General features: G+C 45.5%; 1 protein-coding gene across 1 annotated transcript in view; it reads left to right on the plus strand.

The window, feature by feature from the left end:
• Positions 1–22891, plus strand: part of ATP6V0A2 (ATPase H+ transporting V0 subunit a2) — a 407112-nt gene that overhangs the window by 238795 nt on the left and 145426 nt on the right. The window contains exon 14 of the mRNA XM_069215012.1: positions 21183–21301. Coding sequence (XP_069071113.1) covers positions 21183–21301 — 119 coding nt within the window. The remainder of the gene's footprint in view (positions 1–21182; positions 21302–22891) is intronic.

The raw sequence follows: 22891 nt of genomic DNA on the forward strand, positions 1-22891 counted from the left end.
GGGGCCTGTTGGCCATTGCAGCACCAGCCCAACATGGAGCACGCCCGAAGATGAAGCCTGACACCCATTTGGGATTGTGAGGACTCTTGCTCCTAAGCAGTCAGATGTCCCTTTCTGATTTCTCAGTCCATAACTGACCTGTTCGCACTCATACCTCTTTTTCTAAAAAGGAACTACATACTTTGGTTTTGAAATATTAGATTAACTGGGAGCATGTATGCTGGACCTTTATGCACTCTGTCACCTCTCTATGGTAGCACTATAAACCTTTTGCCAGGCTTAACAATTCCTCTTCTATACATGTTACCCCTAGGGAAGGCCGTAAACAGCCTTTGAGGCTCACCGGCAGGTGCTACAATTCCTGTAGGGGGGAGGTGTGAAGCAACTCCACCCAGGACAGGCTTTGTTTCTGACCACAAAGTGCACAAAGACACTCATCCCATGTGGTCAGAAACTTGTCTGAAAGTGGCAGGCTGGCACAGACCGGTCAGTCCTGCACTAGCAGTTTGGCTAACATACAGGGGGCATCTCTAAGATGCTCTCTGTGTGCATTTTTCAATAAATCCCACACTGGCATCAGTGTGGGTTTTTTTGTGCTGAGAAGATTGATACCAAACTTTCTAGTATTCAGTGAAGCCATTGTGGTGCTGTGGAGTTCGTAATGACAAACTCCCAGACCATATACTCAATATGGCGACACTGCACTTACAATGTCTAAGAATGGACTTAGACAATGTGGGGGCATGTTGCTTATGCAGCTATGCCCTCACCTGTGGTATAGCGCACCCTGCCTTAGGGCTGTAAGGCCTACTAGAGGGGCGACATGCCTATTCCACAGGCTGTGATTTGTGGGCATGGCACCCTGAGAGGGGGGCCATGTCGACATTGCCTTTTTCTCCTCATCAGCACACACAAGCCGCAAGGCAGTGTGTGTATGTGCTTGGTGAGGGGTCCCTTAGGTTGGCATAATACATGCTACAGGCCTTAGAGACCTTCCCTGGCCAGAGGGCCCTTGGTACCAGGGGTACCTTTTACAAGGGACTTGACTGTGTGCCATGGTTGTGCCAATTGTGGATACAAAGGTACCGTTTTAGGGAAAGAACACTGGGGCTGGGGCCTGGTTTGCAGGGTTCCAGCCCACCCTCAATCAAAGTTGGCATCAACACTAGGCAAAAAGTGGGGGGGGGGGGTAACAATGCCAACAGTGGCACTTTCCTAAATACTCCAATCCTGATCCCTTGAAAATTAATCTGTAGTTGCTCTTCTAGCCTCGCAGCCACATCAGAACCGGCACTACATGATGCAGCCTCAATACTGGACTTCACATCGCAAGCCCCTTGTCAGTGGGCTCCTCAACAATGACGCCGGACTCTGTATCACTAACCTGCAGCTCCCTTAGGGATGCCATTTCATGATTCATCCTCGTTGCAGGACTTCTCATCTCAAGTTCCTCGTCCATGGGCTCCTCCTCGACTATGTAGGACTCCACATCGCAGCCCTGCAGCTTCCTTAAATGCTGCTGCACAAGACATCCTCTGCCCTCGACCTGACACCGCTCCAGAACAACAGTGACTACTTTGTTATTTTGTTATTTTATATTTGTTTTCTTTTTTTTATAACAAAGCTAACTGTTTTGAACTACACTTAACAACAGTGATGCTCTGTTTGTATTAGTGTTTTTTTTAATTCCAGTTTTTACCGTGTTTATGAAATCTGTAATTGCTATTCCTGTGTTTTCACAGCATCCTGGTCAGCCCACAATGTTGTAGGAGGTTTTGAAGGTTCTTTTTGAGGCACTTTTACAAGCAGTAGGAGGTGAAACCACTTCTAAAAGAAAACTAGCGTTACTCAAACACGATTTGGGAATTGAAGGCAAAAATATTTTGAGAACTTTACCTTCTCCTGAGGTAATGGAGAATAAAGATGATCAGGATACATATAAAAGAGCCAGTAATGCATTAAGTGAACATCATTGTAAAAACTCTAACATGGTGATAGACATAAATTCTTTGTCAATTACCAGGTGAAAATATTGAACAGTATGTGTGATGTTTACGTGTTCTGGCATCGTTCTATAATTTAAATATTTACATGATGAAATAATAAGGGGTCAATTAATAAACAGAATGAGTAATCTTAAGATTCAAGAAAAGCTACTAAGCATAAATGAGCCCACTTTAAATAAAAAAGCAATAACTATAGCAAAGAAAATGGAAGATGCGTCATATTATTTGTCAGTTTTAAAGTCAGAAAAAATCTTGCACACAAATAGATTGTTGTGACACTGATTCACTGGAAGTGAATATTGTCACAAAGTAAAAAACAAAGTCGGATTGCCCAAATATAGTTCAGAAAGAAATAAAATACAATGCTTCAGATGTGATAGTTTTAAATATATAGCCACACTATGAAAGCAAAATTCTATCGCTGTAAACGTATAATCCATTTTTCACAAGTTTGCAAGGCCAACCACTTAGGAGAACAGAACTACCTGGAAAAAAAAATAATAATAATAATACTGTGCAAATGATTCAAGAAAGTTAATCAGATGATGATACTTTTAATTGTGGAAAAATCTAACATCAGTAAGGATGATATACTAAGTGAAGGGACACAAAATCCGATATTGAGTGTTAATGAAGCAAGTCTATACTCCACTCAGATGCACAATAGAAATCGCTGGTAAGGATATGGACTTGAGGGCTGACTCCTGCTCACCATATACAATAATTGACAAGGCAGCTTAAAAACGTTTATCTAATGTTACATTGGAATGCTCCAGTAAGTTATTGTGGGACAAAATTTATCATTTTAGGTTGTTAGAACTATGTGCTGGAATTTAAAGGTAAAGAGATTTTAAGTTGATTTATGTTGTAGAAAAAGGTAGGTTACTTTTAGCTTGGAAGGAACAAAGAAAATAAAATTAGATTCTAATAGGGTAGATTAAGTAAAGGCAGTGGGCAATTTGGACTTGGAGAAATTGAAGGAAGCATTTCCAGAAGTATTTCAGAACAAATTGGGTTTGTTAAAAGGTTTTTCACACTGTATATCCTGAAAGAAGGCTCTGTTCCTGAGGTATATAAAGTAAGGGGGGGTTCCATTGGCAACCAAACAAGCATTAACCATGGAATTAGACAAACCTTATGCTGAAGGGGTTATTGAACCCATAGAGGCATGTGAATGGCTCAGTCCAATAGCAAGAGCAAGGAAATTGAATGGAATAATCCGCATGTGCGTTGATTTTGGTGATCTAAATAACTGTGTGTAGGAAGTTGGCTCTGTATATACTATTTCAAAGTAAGAAATAGTGTGCACAGAGTCCAAGGGTTCCCCTTAGAGGTAAGATAGTGGCAAAAGGAGATAATTCTAATGCTCTATTTTGTGGTAGTGTGGTCGAGCAGTAGGCTTATCAGAGGGTAGTTGTAGGAAGGTGGCTCTGTATGTACTATTTCAAAGTAAGAAATAGCATACACAGAGTCCAAGGGGTCCCCTTAGAGGTAAGATAGTGGCAAAAAGAGATAATTCTAATGCTCTATTTTGTGGTAGTGTGGTAGAGCAGTAGGCTTATCAGAGGGTAGTGTTAAGCATTTGTTGTACACACACAGGCAAAAAATGAGGAACACACACTCAAAGACAATTCCAGGCCAATAGGTTTTTATATAGAAAAATATATTTTCTTAGTTTATTTTAAGAACCACAGGTTCAAGATTTACAATCAATACTTTAAATAAAAAGGTACTTCACTCAGGTATCATAGGAACTTTGAATCAGCAAAATAGCATGTACAGTTTTGGCAAAAATGGCAATAAGCTATTTTAAAACTAGACAGTGCAAATTTCAACAGTTCCTGGGGGAGGTAAGTATTTGTTAGTTTTGCAGGTAAGTAAACCACCTACCGGCTTCAAAGTTGGGTCTAAAGTAGCCCACCGTTGGAGGTTCAGGGTAACCCCAAAGTTACCACGCCAGCAGCTCAGGGCCGGTCAGGTGCAGAGGTCAAAGTGGTGCTCAACACCCCTAGGCTTCAATGGAGAAGGGGGTGCCCCGGTTCCAGTCTGCCAGCAGGTAACTACCCGCGACTTCGGAGGGCAGACCAGGGGGGTTTTGTAGGGCACCGGGGGGGACACAAGTCAGCACAGAAAGTACACCCTCGGCGGCAAGGGGGCGGCCAGGTGCAGAGTGCAAACAGGCGTCGGGTTTGCAATAGGCTTCAATGGGAGACCCAGGGGTCTCTTCAGTGGAGCAGGCAGGCAAGGGGGGGGCTCCTCGGGGTAGCCACCACCTGGGCAAGGGAGAGGGCCACCTGGGGGTCATGTCTGCACTGGAGGTCGGATCCTTCAGGTCCTGGGGGCTGCGGGTGCAGTGTCTTTGCCAGGCGTCGGGTTCTTGGAACCAGGCAGTCGCGGTCAGGGGGAGCCTCTGGATTCCCTCTGCAGGCATCACTGGGTGGGTTCAGGGGGGTCAACTCTGGCTACCTACAGGGTCGCAGTCACCGGGGAGTCCTCCCTGTAGTGTTGGTTCTCCGCAGGTCGAGCCAGGGGCATCGGGTGCAGAGTAGAAAGTCTCATGCTTCCGGCGGGAAACATGTGGACTTTAAAAGTTGCTTCTTTGTTGCAAAGTTGCAGTCTTTGTGGAACAGGGCCGCTGCCCTCAGGAGTTCTTGGTCCTTTTAGATGCAGGGTAGTCCTCTGAGGCTTCAGAGGTCGCTGGACCCTGGGGGATGCGTCGCTGTTGCCGTTTTTCTTGAAGTGGGGAGACAGGCCGGTAGGGCTGGGGCCAAAGCAGTTGGTGTCTCCGTCCTCTCTGCAGGACTTTCAGGTCAGCAGTCCTTCTTCGTCTTAGGTTGCAGGAATCTGTTTTCCTAGGTTCTGGGGGGCCCTAAATACTCAATTTAGGGGTGTGTTTAGGTCTGGGGGTTAGTAGCCAATGGCTACTAGCCCTGAGGGTGGCTACACCCTCTTTGTGCCTCCTCCCTGAGGGGAGGGGGGCACATCCCTAATCCTATTGGGGGAATCCTCCATCTGCAAGATGGAGGATTTCTAAAAGTCAGAGTCACCTCAGCTCAGGACACATTATGGGCTGTCCTGACTGGGGAGGGACTCCTCCTTGTTTTCCTCCTTATCTCCTCCAGCCTTGCCGCCAAAAGTGGGGTCAGTGGCCGGAGGGGCGGGCATCTCCACTAGCTGGGATGCCCTGTTGCGTTGTAACAAAGGGGTGAGCCTTTGAGGCTCACCGCCAGGTGTTACAGTTCCTGCATGGGGAGATGTGAATCACCTCCACCCAGCACAGGCTTTGTTACTGGCCACTGAGTGACAAAGGCACTCTCCCCAGGTGGCCAGCAACATGTCAAGTGTGTGGCAGGCTGGTAAAAACTAGTCAGCCCACACTGGAAGTCGGGTATGTTTTCAGGGGGCATCTCTAAGATGCCCTCTGGGTGAATTTCACAATAAAGTGTACACTGGCATCAGTGTGCATTTATTGTGCTGAGAAGTTTGATACCAAACTTCACAGTTTTCAGTGTAGCCATTATGGTGCTGTGGAGTTCGTGCATGACAGACTTCCACACCATATACTCTTATGGCTACCCTGCACTTACAATGTCTAAGGTTTTGCTTAGACACTGTAGGGGCATAGTGCTCATGCACCTATGCCCTCACCTGTGGTATAGTGCACCCTGCCTTAGGGCTGTAAGGCCTGTTAGAGGGGTGACTTACATATGCCATAGGCAGTGTGAGGTTGGCATGGCACCCAGGGTGCTTAGTCATTTTCTCCCCACCAGCACACACAAGCTGGCAAGCAGTGTGTCTGTGCTGAGTGAGGGGTCCCTAGGGTGGCATAAGACATGCTGCTGCCCTTAGAGACCTTCCCTGGCATCAGGGCCCTTGGTACCAGGGGTACCAGTTACAATGAACTTACCTGGGTGCCAGGGTTGTGCCAATTGTGGAGACAATGGTACATTTTAGGTGAAAGAACACTGGTGCTGGGGCCTGGTTAGCAGAGCCCCAGCACACTTCTCAGTCAAGTCAGCATCAGTATCAGGCAAAAAGTGGGGGGTAACTGCAACAGGGAGCCATTTCCTTACAATTACTGTTTAGATATATTTTCTAAACAACAGGCCAATGTTGGTCAAGCTGTACTTAGAACTTTATTTCAAACTACTTCAACTCCTACAGGCTAGCCACAGCTGTTTGGGAGAAGGACTGCTTTTTAGTCTATGCATAGCATGTGTATCTGCAGCTATACATGCCATCGAACGGAAAATGTCACTTACCCATGGTACATCTGTTCGCGGCATGTAGTGCTGCAGATTCACATGCACCCTCCCTCCTCCCCGGAAGCCTGTAGTTGTTGCAGTATTTATTTGTACTTATGTATATATTCGTTTTTTTTACATTTCCATGGACATCCTATCTACTTACTACATTTACTTGTACATTTATATTCTTTCACTCTATCACACCTTCCTACACCCTTCTGCGGGTAAACAATCTAACAAAGGAGTCGATGCCCATGCGCACTATCACCCAAGGGAGGAGTCATTTGATTCCGTGACTCGGAAAAAAGACTTCTTCGAAGAAAAATAACTTGTAACACTCCGAGCCCAACACTAGATGGCGGCAGCTATGCATAGCATATGGATCTGCAGCACTACATGCCATAAACAGATGTACACCGGGTAAGTGACATTTTCCATATATATATCTATATCTATCTCTCTCTCTCTCTCTCTATATATATATATATATATATATATATCATGTGTTTGATGGCATGTGTAGCTGCAGATACACATGCTATGCATATCCTTCCGACATCTAGTGTTGGGCTCGGAGTGTTTCAAGTTGTTTTTCTTCAAAGAAGTCTTTTCAGAGTCATGTGAACGAGTGACTCCTCCTCTCAGTTCCATTGTGCATGGGCATCAACTCCATTGTTAGATTGTTTTCTTTGCACCGTCGCGTTCGGACGTGTTTCCTCTCGCTCCGAGATTTCGATTTGGAAAACCTTAGAAAATCTTCTTATTCGTCGGTATTGTTTTGATCTTGTTTCCATCTAACATCGAACCGGTAGTACCGTCTGAACCTTCTTCTATACCCTTTGGGGCACGTGCGCCCAATTCAGGCCTACTGCGTGGAAAGCCTGATGGATCAGACTCCATTCCGATTCTGCACTCAGTGCCACGCAAAGTACCCCTATACAGACCAGCACTTGATTTGTAATTTGTGCCTTTCTCCAGACTATCGGGAGGAAAATTGTGAGGCCTGTCGATCATTTTGTTCAAAGAAGTCTCTCAGAGATCGCAGAGCTAGAAGACTCGAAATGGCGTTGAAAAGCAGTGAACATCTTGAGGTCGTTGAAGAAGAGTAGGTGTAGACAGAAGTCTCCATCCGAGACACAGACTTCGAACAGGAATCGGAGGACGACAGACCCATCACAGCTGGACAGTATGCGAGTACGTCTGCCCCTACACCCCTGCACAAAAGACATTTAAAGGCCTTTGGTACACCACTGCCGGGAGGGCATGGTTCGGCCTGAAAAAAGACTGTCGGTGACCGTCCTTTGGGGTCGGTGCCAAAAAAGGCCACTCCTCCTTCTACTTCGGAGTCGAGTAAATCTATCAAAGGCTCTGTTTCGGACTCCAGTGGCAAAAAAAGCCCATTCTTTGGAGTCGAAAATTTGGCAGTCGGCTTCAGAGCCGAGACCTTCCACTACCTTCTCGGGACCGAAAAAACAAACTTTAGAGCCGAAAAAATCCTCCTATACAGAGGAACAAGGACTTTAAAAAAAATTGAGAGAAACCCATAAAACCTCTGAGGAAGAGCCTGACATTGAGCCCATTTTACAAATCATGGATGAGAGACAATCCAGTGTACACATCCATAAAGAGACAGGAAGAATTGTCACTGCACCTCCTTCAAAAACAAAAAAGAAAGCTGGCTTTCCAAGAGGAACTGGACTCTGTACAGCGACCAGCAAATGTGCAAAAACAAAAGGAGAACCCAATACCTCTTCATACTTCTCCTCCATATTCTCCACAATTATCTGTCTCACCTCACACCAGCCCACCACCAATGCCTTCTCCAACACATTCATTATATTCACAGGGAGATACGGCAGACCCATGAGATCTTTATGACCATGATCCCATCCCAGATAATGACCCAGATACTTAGCCATCAAAACCATCCCTACCAGAAGATACCACTGCATACAACCAGGTCATATCCATGGCAGCAGCTTATCATAAGGGTAACCATGCATTCAGAGCCATTGGAAGAAGATTTCCTATTTAATACACTATCTTCTACACATTCCAAGTACCAGTGTCTCCCAATGTTACCTGGCATGGTAAAACACGCAGACCAACGTTTTAGCGAGCCTGTAAAATCTAGGATTATCACACCTAGAATTGATAAAAAGTATAAGCCTGCACCCTCTGACCCAGATTACATTACTCACCAGGTCCCTCCAAGATTCAGTGGTAGTCAGTGCAGCAAGAAAGAGGGCAAATAGCCATTCTTCAGGAGATGTACCTTCTCCTGATAAAGAGAGCAGAAAATTTGAAGTTGCGGGAAAAAGAGTTGCTACACAGGCAGCAAATCAGTGGAGAATTGCAAATTCTCAGGCACTTCTAGCCCGCTATGATAGGGCCCATTGGGATGAAACTCAGGATATTATACAGCATCCCCCAAAAGAGCACCAGAAGAGGGCACAGCAAGTAGTGGAAGAAAGGCAAGCGATTAGTAATAATCAAATAAGATCTGCCCTTGATGCTGACACAGCTGCAAGGAGCGAAAACACTGCCATCACAATCAGAAGACATGCATGGCTGCTCTCCTCTGGTTTTAAACCAGAAATTCAACAGGCTGTACTTAACATGCCTTTTGATAAAAAGCACTTCTTTGGCCCAGAAGTGGACACCACTACTGAAAAACTGAGAAAGGACTCAGATACTGCAAAAGCAATAGGCGCTTTGTACACCACCCCATATAAAGGTTCATTTTGCAGGCCACAGTTTCGAGGAGGTTTTAAACCACAGTCCTCAGAGGCGTCCACCTCCCAGGCAAAGTAATCACAACACACCTAGTATCAACCTGGCGGCTTTAGAGGATCATATAGAGGTCAATACTTTAGAAATAGAGGTAAATTCCAAACCTCTAAACAACAACAAAAAAACCTAAACAGTGACTTCCTTCCACTCCACACATCTGTGGGGGGAAGACTACAGACGTTCCACTCTCATTGGCAAAATATCACCACAGACAACTGGGTTTTATCAATTACCCGCAATGGCTATTGCCTAGAATTGATAACCACCCCTCCTAACATTCCGACAAGATATCACAAGCTCTCCCCTGAACATACAGTTTTGTTACAAGAGGTACAATCTCTACTGTTCAAACAAGCAATAGAATTAGTTCCACAGTCCCAACAAGGAACAGGAGTACACTCACTATACTTCCTAATTTCCCAAAAAGATGGCACCCTCAGGCCCATATTGGACCTCAATCAATCAATCAATTAATTTGTTGAGCGCGCTACTCACCCGGAAGCGTCTCAAGGCGCTGGGGTGGGGGTGGTAATGCTCGAAGAGCCAGGTCTTGAGGCGCTTCCTGAAGGTCAGGAGATCCTGGGCCTTGCGTAGGTTGGTGGGGAGGGAGTTCCAGGTTTTGGCGGCGAGGTGGGAGAAGGATCTGCCGGCAGTTGTGGTACGGTGAATGCAAGGGACTGTTGCGAGGTCGGCGGAGCGGAGCTGGCGCGTTGGGTTGTGGAAGTTAATTAGATCGTTGAGGTAGGCCGGTCCGGTGTCGTGGAGGGCTTTGTGAGCGTGGATTAGGATTTTGAAGACGATCCTTTTGTTGACGGGTAGCCAGTGGAGGGCTCTGAGGTGGGGAGAGATGTGTTCGTTGGGAGGGAGGTTGAGGATGAGAAGTGCTGAGGCATTCTAAATGTGCTGGTGTTTTTTCTGGAGCTTGGCTGTTGATCCTGCGTAGAAGGCGTTGCCATAGTCCAGTCTGCTGCTAACGAGGGCGTGGGGGACCGTTCTTCTGGTTTCCACGGGAATCCACCTGAAGGTCTTGTGGAGCATTTGAAGACCTAAGGCCCCTCAATCTATACATCTTGTCAGAGCATTTTCACATGGTAACTCTGCAAGATGTTATCCCACTACTGCAAAAACAAGATTTTATGACTGCTCTAGACCTCAAGGATGCGTATTTCCACATACCCATCAACCCAGCTCACAGAAACTATCTCAGGTTTGTCACAGCTGGAAAACATTACCAGTTCAAAATGTTGCCATTTGGCATAACAACAGCTCCAAGGGTGTACACAAAGTGCCTAGCAGTAGTAGCGGCATACTTAAGAAGACAACACATCCATGTCTTTCCATATCTAGAGGATTGGCTAATAAAATCAAGAAATCTTACACAATGCCAAAAACATACTTTTTATGTGATAGAAAACCCTAGTGTGTGCAGAGTTTCTATAAACTACCAAAAGTCACACCTTCAACCAGCACAAGTACAACCGTATCTAGGTGCTATCCTAAATACTCAACTACCTCTAACGTATCCAAAGTTTACAAGCTTCTCATGAAGATTCTAGGAATGATGGCATCTTGCATAGCAATAGTCCTGCAGGCAAGATTAAAAATGAGACCCTTACAACAGTGCCTTGCACAACAATGGTCACAAGCACACGGTCAACTTCAAGATTTAGTGTTGATGGACCGCCAAACACATATGTCCCTTCAATGGTGGAATTGTAGCAATTTAATGAAGGGGCGGTCGTTTCAAGACCTTGTGCCTCGGACCATAATTACAACAGATGCATCAATGATAGGTTGGGGAGCTACCTAAACAATCAAACCATTCAAGGTCAATGGGATGTCAAACAGAAACAGCTACACATAAACCACTTAAAATTATTAGCTGTGTTCCTTGCCCTAAAAGCATTTCAACCTCTTCTCAAACAGAAGAATGTTCTCATAAAAACAGACAACATGACAACCATGTATTATTTAACAAACAGGGAGGGACACATTCACCTCAGCTGTCCCTTCTAGCCCAAACAATTGGGAAATGGGCAATTCACAATCAAATTTATCTACTAGCACAATACATTCCAGGTATAGACAATCAGTTGGCAGATTTCCTCAGCAGAAATCACCAACAAACACACAAATGGGAGATTCACTCCCAAGTACTTCAAAGTTACTTTCAAACGTGGGGAACAACAGACATAGTTCTATTTGCAACAAGCGAAAACGCAAAATGCCAAAACTTCGCATCCAGACACCCACATACCCTATCCAAGGGAAATGCTCTATGGATCAATTGGTCAGGGATGTTTGCTTACGCTTTTCACTCTCTCCCACTCCTTCCATTTCTAGTCAACAAATTACGTCAAACGTCACTCAATATGATACTCATAGCACCAACATGGGCCCGCCAGCCTTGGTAAACAACACTATTAGACCTGTGTGTAGTACCTCACTCCAAGGTCCCAAACAGACCAGATTTGTTAACACAAAACCAAGGTCAAATCAGGCATCCAAAACCCAATGCTCTCAATCTAGCCAGTTGGCTCCTGAAGTCATAGAATTTGGTTATTTAATTCTTCCATCATTATATATGGAAGTAATTAAACAAGCACGAAAACCTACTACTAGACAATACTACGCGAACAAGTGGAAACGATTTGTCTACTATTGTCAATCTAAAACCATAGATCCACTTACAGCATCTAATAGCATCTATACAAGATAGTGTATGCTATTTACTTCATTCACAGAAATCAAATTTGGCTTTTTCATCCAGTAAAATACACCTTACTGCAATATCTGCATACTTACAAACTGTTCAATATACTTCTCTATTCAGAGTTCCTGTTATCAAAGCCTTCATGGAAGGATTACAACACATCATTTCACCCAGAACACCACCTGTTCCATCATGGAAGTTAAATATTGTACTTACCAGACTAATGGGGCCACCTTTTGAACCAATGCACTTGTGCCAAATTTAATTTTAACATGGAAGGTCGCCTTCCTTGTGGCTATTACTTCTTTAAGAAGAGTTAGTGAAATACAACCATTCACTCTTGAAGAACCTCTTTTCCAATAAGGTTGTACTAAGAACAAATCCAAAAATTCTACCAAAAGTAGTATCTCCTTTTCACATCAAACAGTGGAATTGCCAGTCTTCTTTCCACAGCCAGATTCTGTGTCAGAAAGAGCTCTTCATACATTAGATCTCAAAACAGCTCTTATGTACTACATAGACAGCACTAAAGATTTTAGGAAAACAAAGCAACTTTTTGTTGCTTTCCAACAACCACATACAGGCAATCCTATATCAAAACAAGGTTTAGCAAGATGGATTGTCAGATGTATACAAACATACTATATCAAAGCAGAGAGGCAACTTTTGATCACTCCTAAAGCACATTCTACAAGGAAGAAAGGTGCAACAATGGCTTTTTTAGGAAACATACCAATGGTTGATAAATGCAAAGCAGCTACATGGTCAACCCCTCATACATTTACAAAACACTACTGTGTTTGTGTTCTCACAGCAACAAGCTGTCTTAAGGACTTTATTCCAAACAACTTCAACTCCTAAAGGCTAGCCACTGCTTTTTGGGAGGACTAACTGCTTTGTGGTCTATGCATAGCATGTGTATCTGCAGCTACACATGCCATCAAACGGAAAATGTCACTTACCCAGTGTACATCTGTTCGTGGCAAGTAGTGCTGCAGATTAACATGCACCCTCCCTCCTCCCCGGAAGCCTTTAGTCATTTAAGTTTCTAGCATTTGTACATATGTATGTACATCTACATTTGAAGGGACATCTCTTTATATTTCTGTACTCTATCACTCCTTTCTTCACCCTCTGCGGGAAAACAATCTAACAATGGAGTCGATGCCCATGCACAATGGAACAGAGAGGAGGAGTCACTCGATCCCGTGAATCCGAAAAGACTTCTTCTAAGAAAATCAACTTGTAACACTCTGAGCCCAACACTAGATGTCGGAAGGCAAATAAGTAGGGCCCTAGGGGAGGGCCAGACCATATACTAAAATAGTGGAATGCAAAGTGAAGTCCCCACCCAAAGATATGGAGTCGTTAGCGGGGAGCTCAGAAAACACAGCACCCCAAGAGGTGAGTACCTAAGTGACCCCCAGCGACCAGGAGAGCAGAGGTAAGTACATGGTCTTCCCAAGCACTAACAAGAGGTCAACGAGGGAAGGTAAAGATTATCTGTGGATTCCAGGAGCAGCAGAGAAGTCCTTGGAGCCGTGAAGGTGATGTCCCACGTCGGTCGCCGGGTTGCAGTCGGTCAGTGTTCAGGAGGACCATCAACAAGCCTTGACAAATGCAAGTTGGAGCACAAGAAGAGTTGCAATGCTGAAGAGGACTATTATGTCAAGGGGACTGGACCCTTGGAGAGGAGTCCTGGGTGACCCTCAGCAGTCAGGAGAGCCAGCATTCCTTCGCTGTCACCGGTATGCGGCTCCCCCCCAACACTCACCTGACACCCCCCACCCCTCCCTCCCTCCATCTAAACACCCCCACCCCCTCTGATCCTCACACACCCATCCCCTCTGATCCTCCCGCACACACCCCCGCCCCGAGATCCTCAGACACACACCCCCATACATGCACACACCCGCAGACACGCACCATGCATACACCCAGTCACTCACACTGGCATACACGCATTCATACACACATACATCCAGACACGCTCACACACTTTCTGACAACAATCCCACTGACATGCAGACACGCACTCACTTCACCATTCTTACATGCATTAACTCACACGCATACAACTACGCAAACACAACACACACAGACGAATTCACACACCCACTCACACATTTATGCACACACACACACAATACCCCCCACTCTCCCACCCCCCTCCCCTATAGGAAGCCCGATTTACTTTGAGCGAGGAGGTCTTCCGGAAGGGAACGGGAAGGGGTGCTGCTACCACCAGCAGAACACCTCCAGGCCATATGAATTGTCATAATATGGCTGGAGGCATTCTACTGGCGTGGCGGTGCTGGTGGTAGCAGCGCCACCTTACCACGGTCCACCACCATGAACACTGCTGGATTTCCGCCCTTCTTGTGGCGGAAGTCCAGCAGTGCTCATAATATGGCAGATGGATGGTAGCTGCGGTGGCGGTATTTTGGTGACCGTCGCCACAGCGGTGGTATTTTTACCGCTGATGTCATAATGACCACCTAAGTTGTCCTTCATGCTTCAGCATGCCTAGGGTCTAAAGTCATTAAGAAACTTGAGGCCAAACTGTTTGGCTCTGGCAAAAGTTAATCAGCCTTGTCAAACTGTCTCACCACTCCAGGTCCCCTTCAGGGCTATAGGGAAGAAACTGCGCAAGCACAAAAACTAGGTCAAAAAGTGGCCTAGAGGTAAATCTCCCCGACGTTCTGCTGCTCCAGCAGGACCCTCATCCTCGGAGTCAGACCATGTCCCTATCCCCTGGAGGATCCTCCACGAAGTCCTACTTACCCTGTGAAACCTGCTCCAGACCGACCTCTAGCCCCCACACCAGGAGTGGTGAGACAGCCAAATCTATCACTTCTGCTCTTGTGAGGGTGTAGGGGGTCAAATTGTCACTATTTCCAAAGCTGCAAGTTGAGCCTCCTTGCACACATTTGGTTAACACTATTATTTCAACTCCAAAGTGAGAAGGGGTGGTCACATTGCCAGGTTGTTCCTACAGGACTTTCTGGAATAATCATCCATCAACCCACCACCTAGGTGATGCATTGCTGTGGGATTTGTTCTGCAGGTGAGGAATCTGCAGATAGAAGTATCAGTCACATGAAAAAGTTACTTACCTGCGGTAACAATCTGTTAGATGGCATGTGTGGCTGTAGATAAACATGCTCTGCATATTCCTGCCATCTAGCTTGGGGTTTGGAGTGCTGCAAGTTGTGTTTCTTCAAAGAAGCATTTTCGAGTCATGGGATCGAGTGCCTCCTCCTTCTCAGTGATACTGCGCATGGGCATCGACTCCTTTGTTAGATTGTTTTCTCTCCACTGTCAGTTTTGGACGTGTGTATCTTCGCTCAGTATTTCGACTCACTCCGGTTCAAAACTTTTTTTTCCATCAATGTTATTGTTTTCTCAATCACATATTTCCATCTTTGCGTTCATCTCCACTCATCAGTCCAGGCACCGACCTGCCCTCCCTCGCCCGATTCAGGCCTGCCTCACCATGCGGCACCGAAGGATATGCTGAGCTGACGGAACAGATGCAGTTCTGTTTCTGTCCTCGGTGCCATTCGAAAATTCTCCCACACGCACCAACATCTGGTGTGTAACTTGTGCCTCTCCCCCTATCACAGGGAAGCTACCTGTGACGCATGTAAATCATTCCGGTCGAAGAGGACCCTTTGGGACTGAACAGCTTGTTGGTTGGAGATGGCACACAAGACATCTTTGGGGAGAAGCACGCCCAGGAGAGTCGTAATAAGAGGCAGCCTTTTCCATCCAGGACTCCGAAGTCCAGGCAGATATCAAAAGCCATTAGGTGACATCAGTTCAACCCATGAGTACCATGGTCCCTCCCTCCCACCCTAAAGCTGCTAAGAAGTCCTTTACAGAGCTCACCGACCACCACCAGGCCATGGCCAGTTCTGAAAAACTGCTTTGGCTCCCCGTCCTCCAGCTCAGCTACGAAAATAACTAAGATCATAACACCTCGGTCTGAGCCATCTCAGTCAGGACTTCGACACCGACTACTTCGACTCAGAGCCGACCAGCCTCAACTGTTGCTTCGATACTGAGAAAAGGACACCAACCAAAGCCATTGGTGCCGAAAACAAGGGAGCCAAAATGTTCAGAGCACTAAGACTCCAGCCAGTCTTTAGCTACACCATCAGGAGTGTACGCCATCCAGGAGTGTACAAGTGTGCCTTACTTTTTCTACCCCTGTCATGTTCAAGAGGAAACGGTCCTTCCAAGAGGCTTTGAAGACGTCTCCACCTCCAAAGAAGGCCAAAGCTACCACCATTTCTCCCAAGCCTTTTCCTCTTCCTCCTCCTCCTGATTCACCTTCTCCACCACCTCCACTTCCTGCTTCTCCTCCACCTCCTTCTCCTCCTCATTCACCTGCTTCTCCTACTGCAGGCGATCTGACACCTCAGGGTTCCCTTTTATTTATTATTTATCGGGAAAGATTTGGGTGGGACACGTATGACCCCCGATCCCATGATAAGTACAGATCCAGATTTGTACCCCACAACACCCCCCCCCCCCTGCCCCCCCCCCCCCCCATTTCATAATGTTGAGCTGCACAGGGACCCCATTAAGCAGGACTTCCTTTTCGATACCTTAACTTCCACACATAATGATATCCAGTTCCTCTCCGTGGTCCCTGGCATGCTTCATCAAGCATATGACATTTTTAAACAACCAGTCCGCTCTAGGGTTATCACCCCTACAGTAGACAAAAAGTATAAGCCTGCTCCCTCTGATCCACTATATATCAGATCCCAGGTGTAGGAAAATGGCTCCCTGTTGCAGTTACACCCCACTTTTTGCCTGATATTGATGTTGACTTGACTAAGAAGTGTGCTGGGACCCTGCTAACCAGACCCCAGCACCAGTGTTCTTTCACAAAAAATTGCTATTGTTTCCACAATCAGCACACCCCTGGCACACAGATAAGTCCCTTGTAAAAGGTACCAGTGGTACCAAGGGCCCTGTGACCAGGGACGTTCCCTAAGGGCTGCAGCATGTGTTGTGCCACCCTAAGGGACCCCTCACCTAACACATGCACACTGGCATTGCAGATTGTGTGTGTTGGTGGAGAGAAAAAGGCAAAGTCAACGTGGCATCCCCCTCAGGATGCCATGCACACAAAGTACTGCCTGTGGCATAGGTAAGTCACCCCTCTAGCAGGCTATAAAGCCCTAAGGCAGGGTGCACCATACCACAGGTGAGGGCATAGCTGCCTGAGCAATATGCCCCTACAGTGTCTAAGTCTATTCTTAGACATTGTAAGTACAGTGTGGCCATATTAAGTATATGGTATGGGAGTTTGTCAAAACGAACTCCACAGTTCCATAATGGCTACACTGAACACTGAGAAGTTTGGTATCAAACTTCTCAGAATAATAAACCCACAGTGATGCCAGTGCTGGATTTATAAACAAAATGCACAAAGAGTGCATCTTACAGATGCCCCCTGTATTTTACCCAGTCCTTCAGTGAAGGACTGACTGATTTGTACCAGCCTGCCACTGAGATGAGTTTCTGACCCCCTGGGGTGAGAGCCTTTGTGCTCTCTGGGGCCAGAAACAAAGTCTGCACTGGGTGGAGGGGCTTCACACCTCCCCCCTGCAGGAACTCTTAACACCTAACAGTGAGCCTCAAAGGCTCAGGCTTCGTGTTACAATGCCTCAGGGCACTCCAGCTGGTGGAGATGCCCGCCCCCGGACACAGCCCCCACTTTTGGCTGCAAGTCCCAGGAGATAATGAGAAAAACAAGGAGGAGTCACCCCCCTAAGGTGACCAGAGCTGAAGTCCCCCCCCCCTCCTTGGAAAATCCTCCATCTTGTTTTGGAGGATTCCCCCAATAGGATTAGGGATGTGTCCCACTCCCCACAGGGAGGAGGGTCAAAGAGGGTGTAGCCACCCTCAAGGACAGTAGCCATTGGCTACTGCCCCCCAGACCCAAACAGACCTCTAAATTGAGTATTTAGGGGTGACCCTGAACCCAGGAAATCAAATTCCTGCAACCTACAACAAGAAGGACTGTTGACCTGAAAGCCCCACAGAGACGACGGAGATGACAAATGACTTGGCCCCAGCCCTACCGGCCTGTCTCGAGACTCAAAGAACCTGCACAGAGATGCATCCAGTGGAACCAGCAACCTTTGAGGACTCAGAGGACTAACCTGCATCCAAAGGACCAAGAAACTCCTGTGGCCAGCGGCTCTGTCCCAGAAATCAAGAAACAACCATCTTTAAAGGGACTCCCAGCCTCACTCCGGAAGCTTGAGTCACCAACACTCTGCACCCGACGCCTCTGGCTCGTGTCCAGAAGAACCAACACTGCAGAGAGGACCCCCAGGCGACTCCCATGCTGTGGACACCCTGAGACGACCTCCCTGCACCCCCACAGCGACGCCTGCAAAGAGGATCCGAAGGCTCCCTCTGACCGCGACTGCCCGATAACAAAGGAATGCGACGCCTGGAAGAAGCACTGCACCCGCAGCCCCCAGGCCCGAGAGAAACCAACTACCGGTGCAGGAGTGACCAGCAGATGGCCCTCATCCTTGCCCAGTCAGTGGCTGGCCGGAGAAGCCCCCCTGTGCCCTGCCTGCATCGCCAGAGTGACCCCCGGGTCTCTATTGATTTCTATCTGCAACCCAACACCTACTTTGCACACTGCACCCGGACACCCCTGTGGGTGTACTTTGTGTGCCTGTTTATGACCCCCCAATGCTCTACAAATCCCCCCTTGTCTGCTCCCCGAGGACGCAGGTACTTACCTGCTAGCAGACTGGAACCGGAGCACCCCTGGTCTCCATAGGAACCTATGTTATGTGGGCCCTACTTTGCACCTGACCGTCCCTGTATTGCTGGTGCCGGGTGTTTGGGGTTGACTTGAACCCACAAAGGTGGGTTGTCTATGCCCCAGAGACTGAAGTTGTAAGTGATTTACTTACCTGAAAAACTAACCAATACTTACCTCCCCCAGGAACTGCTGATTTTTGCTCTGTGTCCACTTTTAAAATAGCTTATTGCCATTTTTGCAAAAACTGTTTACATTACTGTTTTAATTCTAAGTTCCATATTTACCAATGCCAAGTACCTTACAATTTATGTACTTACTTGAATTTTGAATCTTGTGGTTCTAAATAAATTAAGAAACAAATATTTTCTTAAAAACCTCTTGGCCTGGAGTTAAGTCTTTGAGTGTGTGTTCTCATTTGTTGCCTGTGTGTGTACAACAAACGCTTAACACTACCCTCTGATAAGCCTACTGCTTGACCATACTACCACAAATAGAGCATTAGTATTATCTAATTTTGCCACTATCAACCTCGAAGGGGAACCCTTGGACTCTGTGCACACTATCTCTCACTTTGGGATAGTATATACAGAGCCAACTTCTTACATCAGGTCCCACCAGACTCCATAGTGGCCACCACTGCAAGAAAATGGGCCAATAGTCAGGCCACAGTGGACTTTCCTCCCTCAGACAAGGAAAGCAAAAACCTGGATGCTGCAGGCAAAAGGGTGGCTGTACAAGCATCCAGTCATTGGTGCATCACTAATTCACAGGCCTGTCTAGCAAGATACAGTAGGGCTCACTGGAATGCAATTAAGGAGCTCCTTCAATATCTCCTAGATGAGCACAGCAAAAGAGGACAACAGATTGTTGCAGAAGGGCAAACAATCTTTAATAATTCCAACCGTTGTGCCCTGGATGCTATAGACATGGCTGCACTTAATATAAACCTTAGTATACTAGTAAGGAGACATGCCTGGCTTAGATGCTCTGGCTTCAAACCAGAAGTCCAGCAAGCGGTGCACCTCAAAAAGGAACCTCTTTTCAGCCCTCAAATGGACTCCGCCCTTGAGAAGTTGAAAAAAAGATACACACACTGCAAAAGCCATGGCTGCTGTTCAGTCCTCCTCACAGAGGCACTTTATGTCGCCCTGCTTTTAGAGGGAATTACAAATCAACAACCTCAGAGGCCTCTAGCCCCCAGCCCAGACAGCCTTTAACCTCATAAGCTTTAGGTTTCTTCAGGGGAGCCTATAGAGGCAATAACCGAGGCAGAGGTAAGAGCACCACCACCACCCACAGCGTTACCTCCACATCCAAACAGTGACTACCTACCTCTCCCCACTCCACGACTGTCTTGGGACAACATTAAAATTTTCATACAGAATGGGTCAGCACCACCTCGGACCAAATGGGTCCTTCCCATTATCCAGCATGGTTACTGTCTGAAGCTCATTACCACGTCTCAAAACACTCCCCCTCGCACTCACAGGCTATCCCACAAGCACCTCACCCTTCTTAAACAAGAGGTACAATCCCTTCTTCTCAAAGGGGCCACAGAATCTGTTCCATTACAACACCAGTGAACAGGAGTATACTCCCTATACTTCCTTATCCCCAAAACGGATGGCTCTCTCAGGCCTATTCAGGATCTCAGACCAATAAACCACTACATTCTCTCAGAACACTTTCACACGGTTACTGTTTAAGAAGTTATTCCGCTTCTGCGACAAGACGACTTTATGACTGCCCTAGATCTAAAGGACGCCTACTTCCGTATCTAACTCAACTTTAACTAAATAAAGTTCTGACCCATAGATGTTGTAATGGTCCTCAATGAAATATCACATCGCCATATAACATTAACTCATATTAAAGTAAAAAAAGGTAATTAGGCAGAGAGGAAGAAAAAAGGATGCATTGATCAACAATGTCATAATAGAGAAAAAGAGGTCCTCCCTCCACTACCTCAAAAGCGGCTGATAATTTACCCTGGTATGAGTACAAGGTATGCTGGGCTCCCAAAACTCAAATTTCAGAAAGCGACAGACAGAATAAACTAACATGATTAGATTTGAATTGTGTCTTCCTCTGCAACATGTAGCTTGGCTAGATACCAAAGTGATGCTTATAGATTTAGGCCACTGAATTATTTTTAAATACACTGCATTTCCTAATGTTTACACTAGGTTGTTAGGCTCGGATTAGAGAAAAGAAGATTTCACATCCTCTGAAAATCACATTGCTCTGTTTACATGGATCATGAGTAACCAGCTCCTGCAAAGAACAAAGTAAAAGTCACAGCAGCAGCTCTCTGTCCCACCACCTTTGGTATCAGTGCATTGTAATCTCCGAGCTGCCAGGTCACTGTAGAGTACATCTTCCTTTAGTAAACAGAGAAGCAGGACTTTGGGGGTTTTTGTCTCCAGGAACAATGGTATTGAAAATATATGGATTTGAGATGCCCTCACCATATTCTGAAGCTTCTCACTCACCCTCCATTGGCACCACAGTCAACATTCTAGTTGCCCTAAGCTTTTTTGTGTTTATCAGTTTGCTTTTAAAATTCATTGTGATTGAAACTTGTATAACATAAAGTGCATTTTTTTTCTCATCACTAGATTTGGAATTTGGCAACTAACCGGTTAACCTTTTTAAACTCTTTCAAAATGAAAATGTCCATCATCATTGGAGTGGCACATATGACATTTGGCATTGTTCTGGGATTCTTTAACTACCGGTAAGTAAGAAGGTAATACCAAAAAAATCACATTCTTAATGTCTTAGACTAATGATTGAACATAGATGTGTTTCTCCTGTTTACAATGGATATTCTTCTTGTCACAGCAATCTTCTATGTGAAGTTTTGTTCATGTTATAATTTAGCTTAACTTATTGTGCCAAAAGAGTTAGACCACTGCAGCGATCCACACCCATGCTAAGAGCCCAGCACAGCTCACTCATGGAGAATTACCCTCCCTTCATCTAGCTGGATTGCCGGCATCCTCTTCTTGTCCTATTTCTGGAAACAATGAGGCTAACAGGGCCTACTCTTTTCAATCTTTCATAAATTCGAGCCCTATGTTGTTGCAGCACTGGAACCTGATTTTGAGCACATACAAGAGAGTTTTCTCTATTGAAGCCAAGGACCTGCTGACGACCATGGCTTCTTCAAGTACTAGTCCAGGTGTTTCCAGTCTATTCATTAATCTTTCACATCCAGCCAATAACGACACTACACTAGAAATAAATGTCGGAATTGATGATTCAAGGTTACCATTGCTGAACCTACTACCTGACAAGTATTCAGTGAACTTACGAACAAGACTATTCATTGGCTACATAATCAACTACATGGGTTTCCCTCCTTGCAAAATGAGATTACGTTTGTTAGGCAAGAATCCTGTATGGGTCCAGCTGTCAAACAAGGACAAGGGGATTGTATGGTAGTCAAGTTTAAAAAATATATTTGTTGGTATCCTCTTTTAAAAAATCTTTGAACCCTGTTAACTTCTGGGTGCTAGGAGTATAGCTGTTCCTCTAGGCTATTGTTTATAAAACTCACTTTCACATTACCTATGACCTGTTATCCCAAACATTCAGCCACAGTTAATATTAATAGCTAGCCAAAATTCCATATTCACAATAGTTTTACCGTTCTGGAATCACTGAATGACATTTTGTGACTCCCTCAACCAACTACTTTAAATGATCCTGTTCCTGTATTCTCTTTGCCCTCAAGCCGCAGTATTCATATTTACCAGTCTGTACAAATTATGTGGTGTGGAGACAAGTGATTTTTTGATTGTTAGTTTTTACAGTGCCAATTTTGTATCAAACAACTTTAACAATGTTACTGGTTTGTTTAAACCCTTGGATTTTATTGAATCTCTTACTGATTTTTCCACCCTGTTCCATAATTGTAGCTGGTTATTTTAATGCCAAATTAAAACAAAAAAGTTCTGATAAGTGTTCCAGAATATCCACAGATGACATGAGTGTTGCTGTTTGTTGTGGCAGTTGGCATCATCAAGGACTTTATTTACTAGATTTGATCTCTGACAGCAATCTGGTCAATGTTTAATGGGTTTCTTCTTTGATAATTGTTGCCTCTCCAATCCTTACAGTTAGGAGGAGTTCTGGTTTTATTGATTGCATTTTTGTTTCTAAAGACTTAGTTATTCACATTTTATCTTTTCCCATAGACTCCGTGGGCTATAGTCCCCATAATCCTTTGTTAGTTTCTTTTTCTCTTCCTCAGTTAATTGACAAATCTACTTACGTGATTCAGCAGTATCTAGCTTGCCCTTTAAAGCAACTTATGAACATT

Source organism: Pleurodeles waltl, chromosome 11, assembly GCF_031143425.1.
Source record: "Pleurodeles waltl isolate 20211129_DDA chromosome 11, aPleWal1.hap1.20221129, whole genome shotgun sequence".
Classification (NCBI taxonomy): domain Eukaryota; kingdom Metazoa; phylum Chordata; class Amphibia; order Caudata; family Salamandridae; genus Pleurodeles; species Pleurodeles waltl.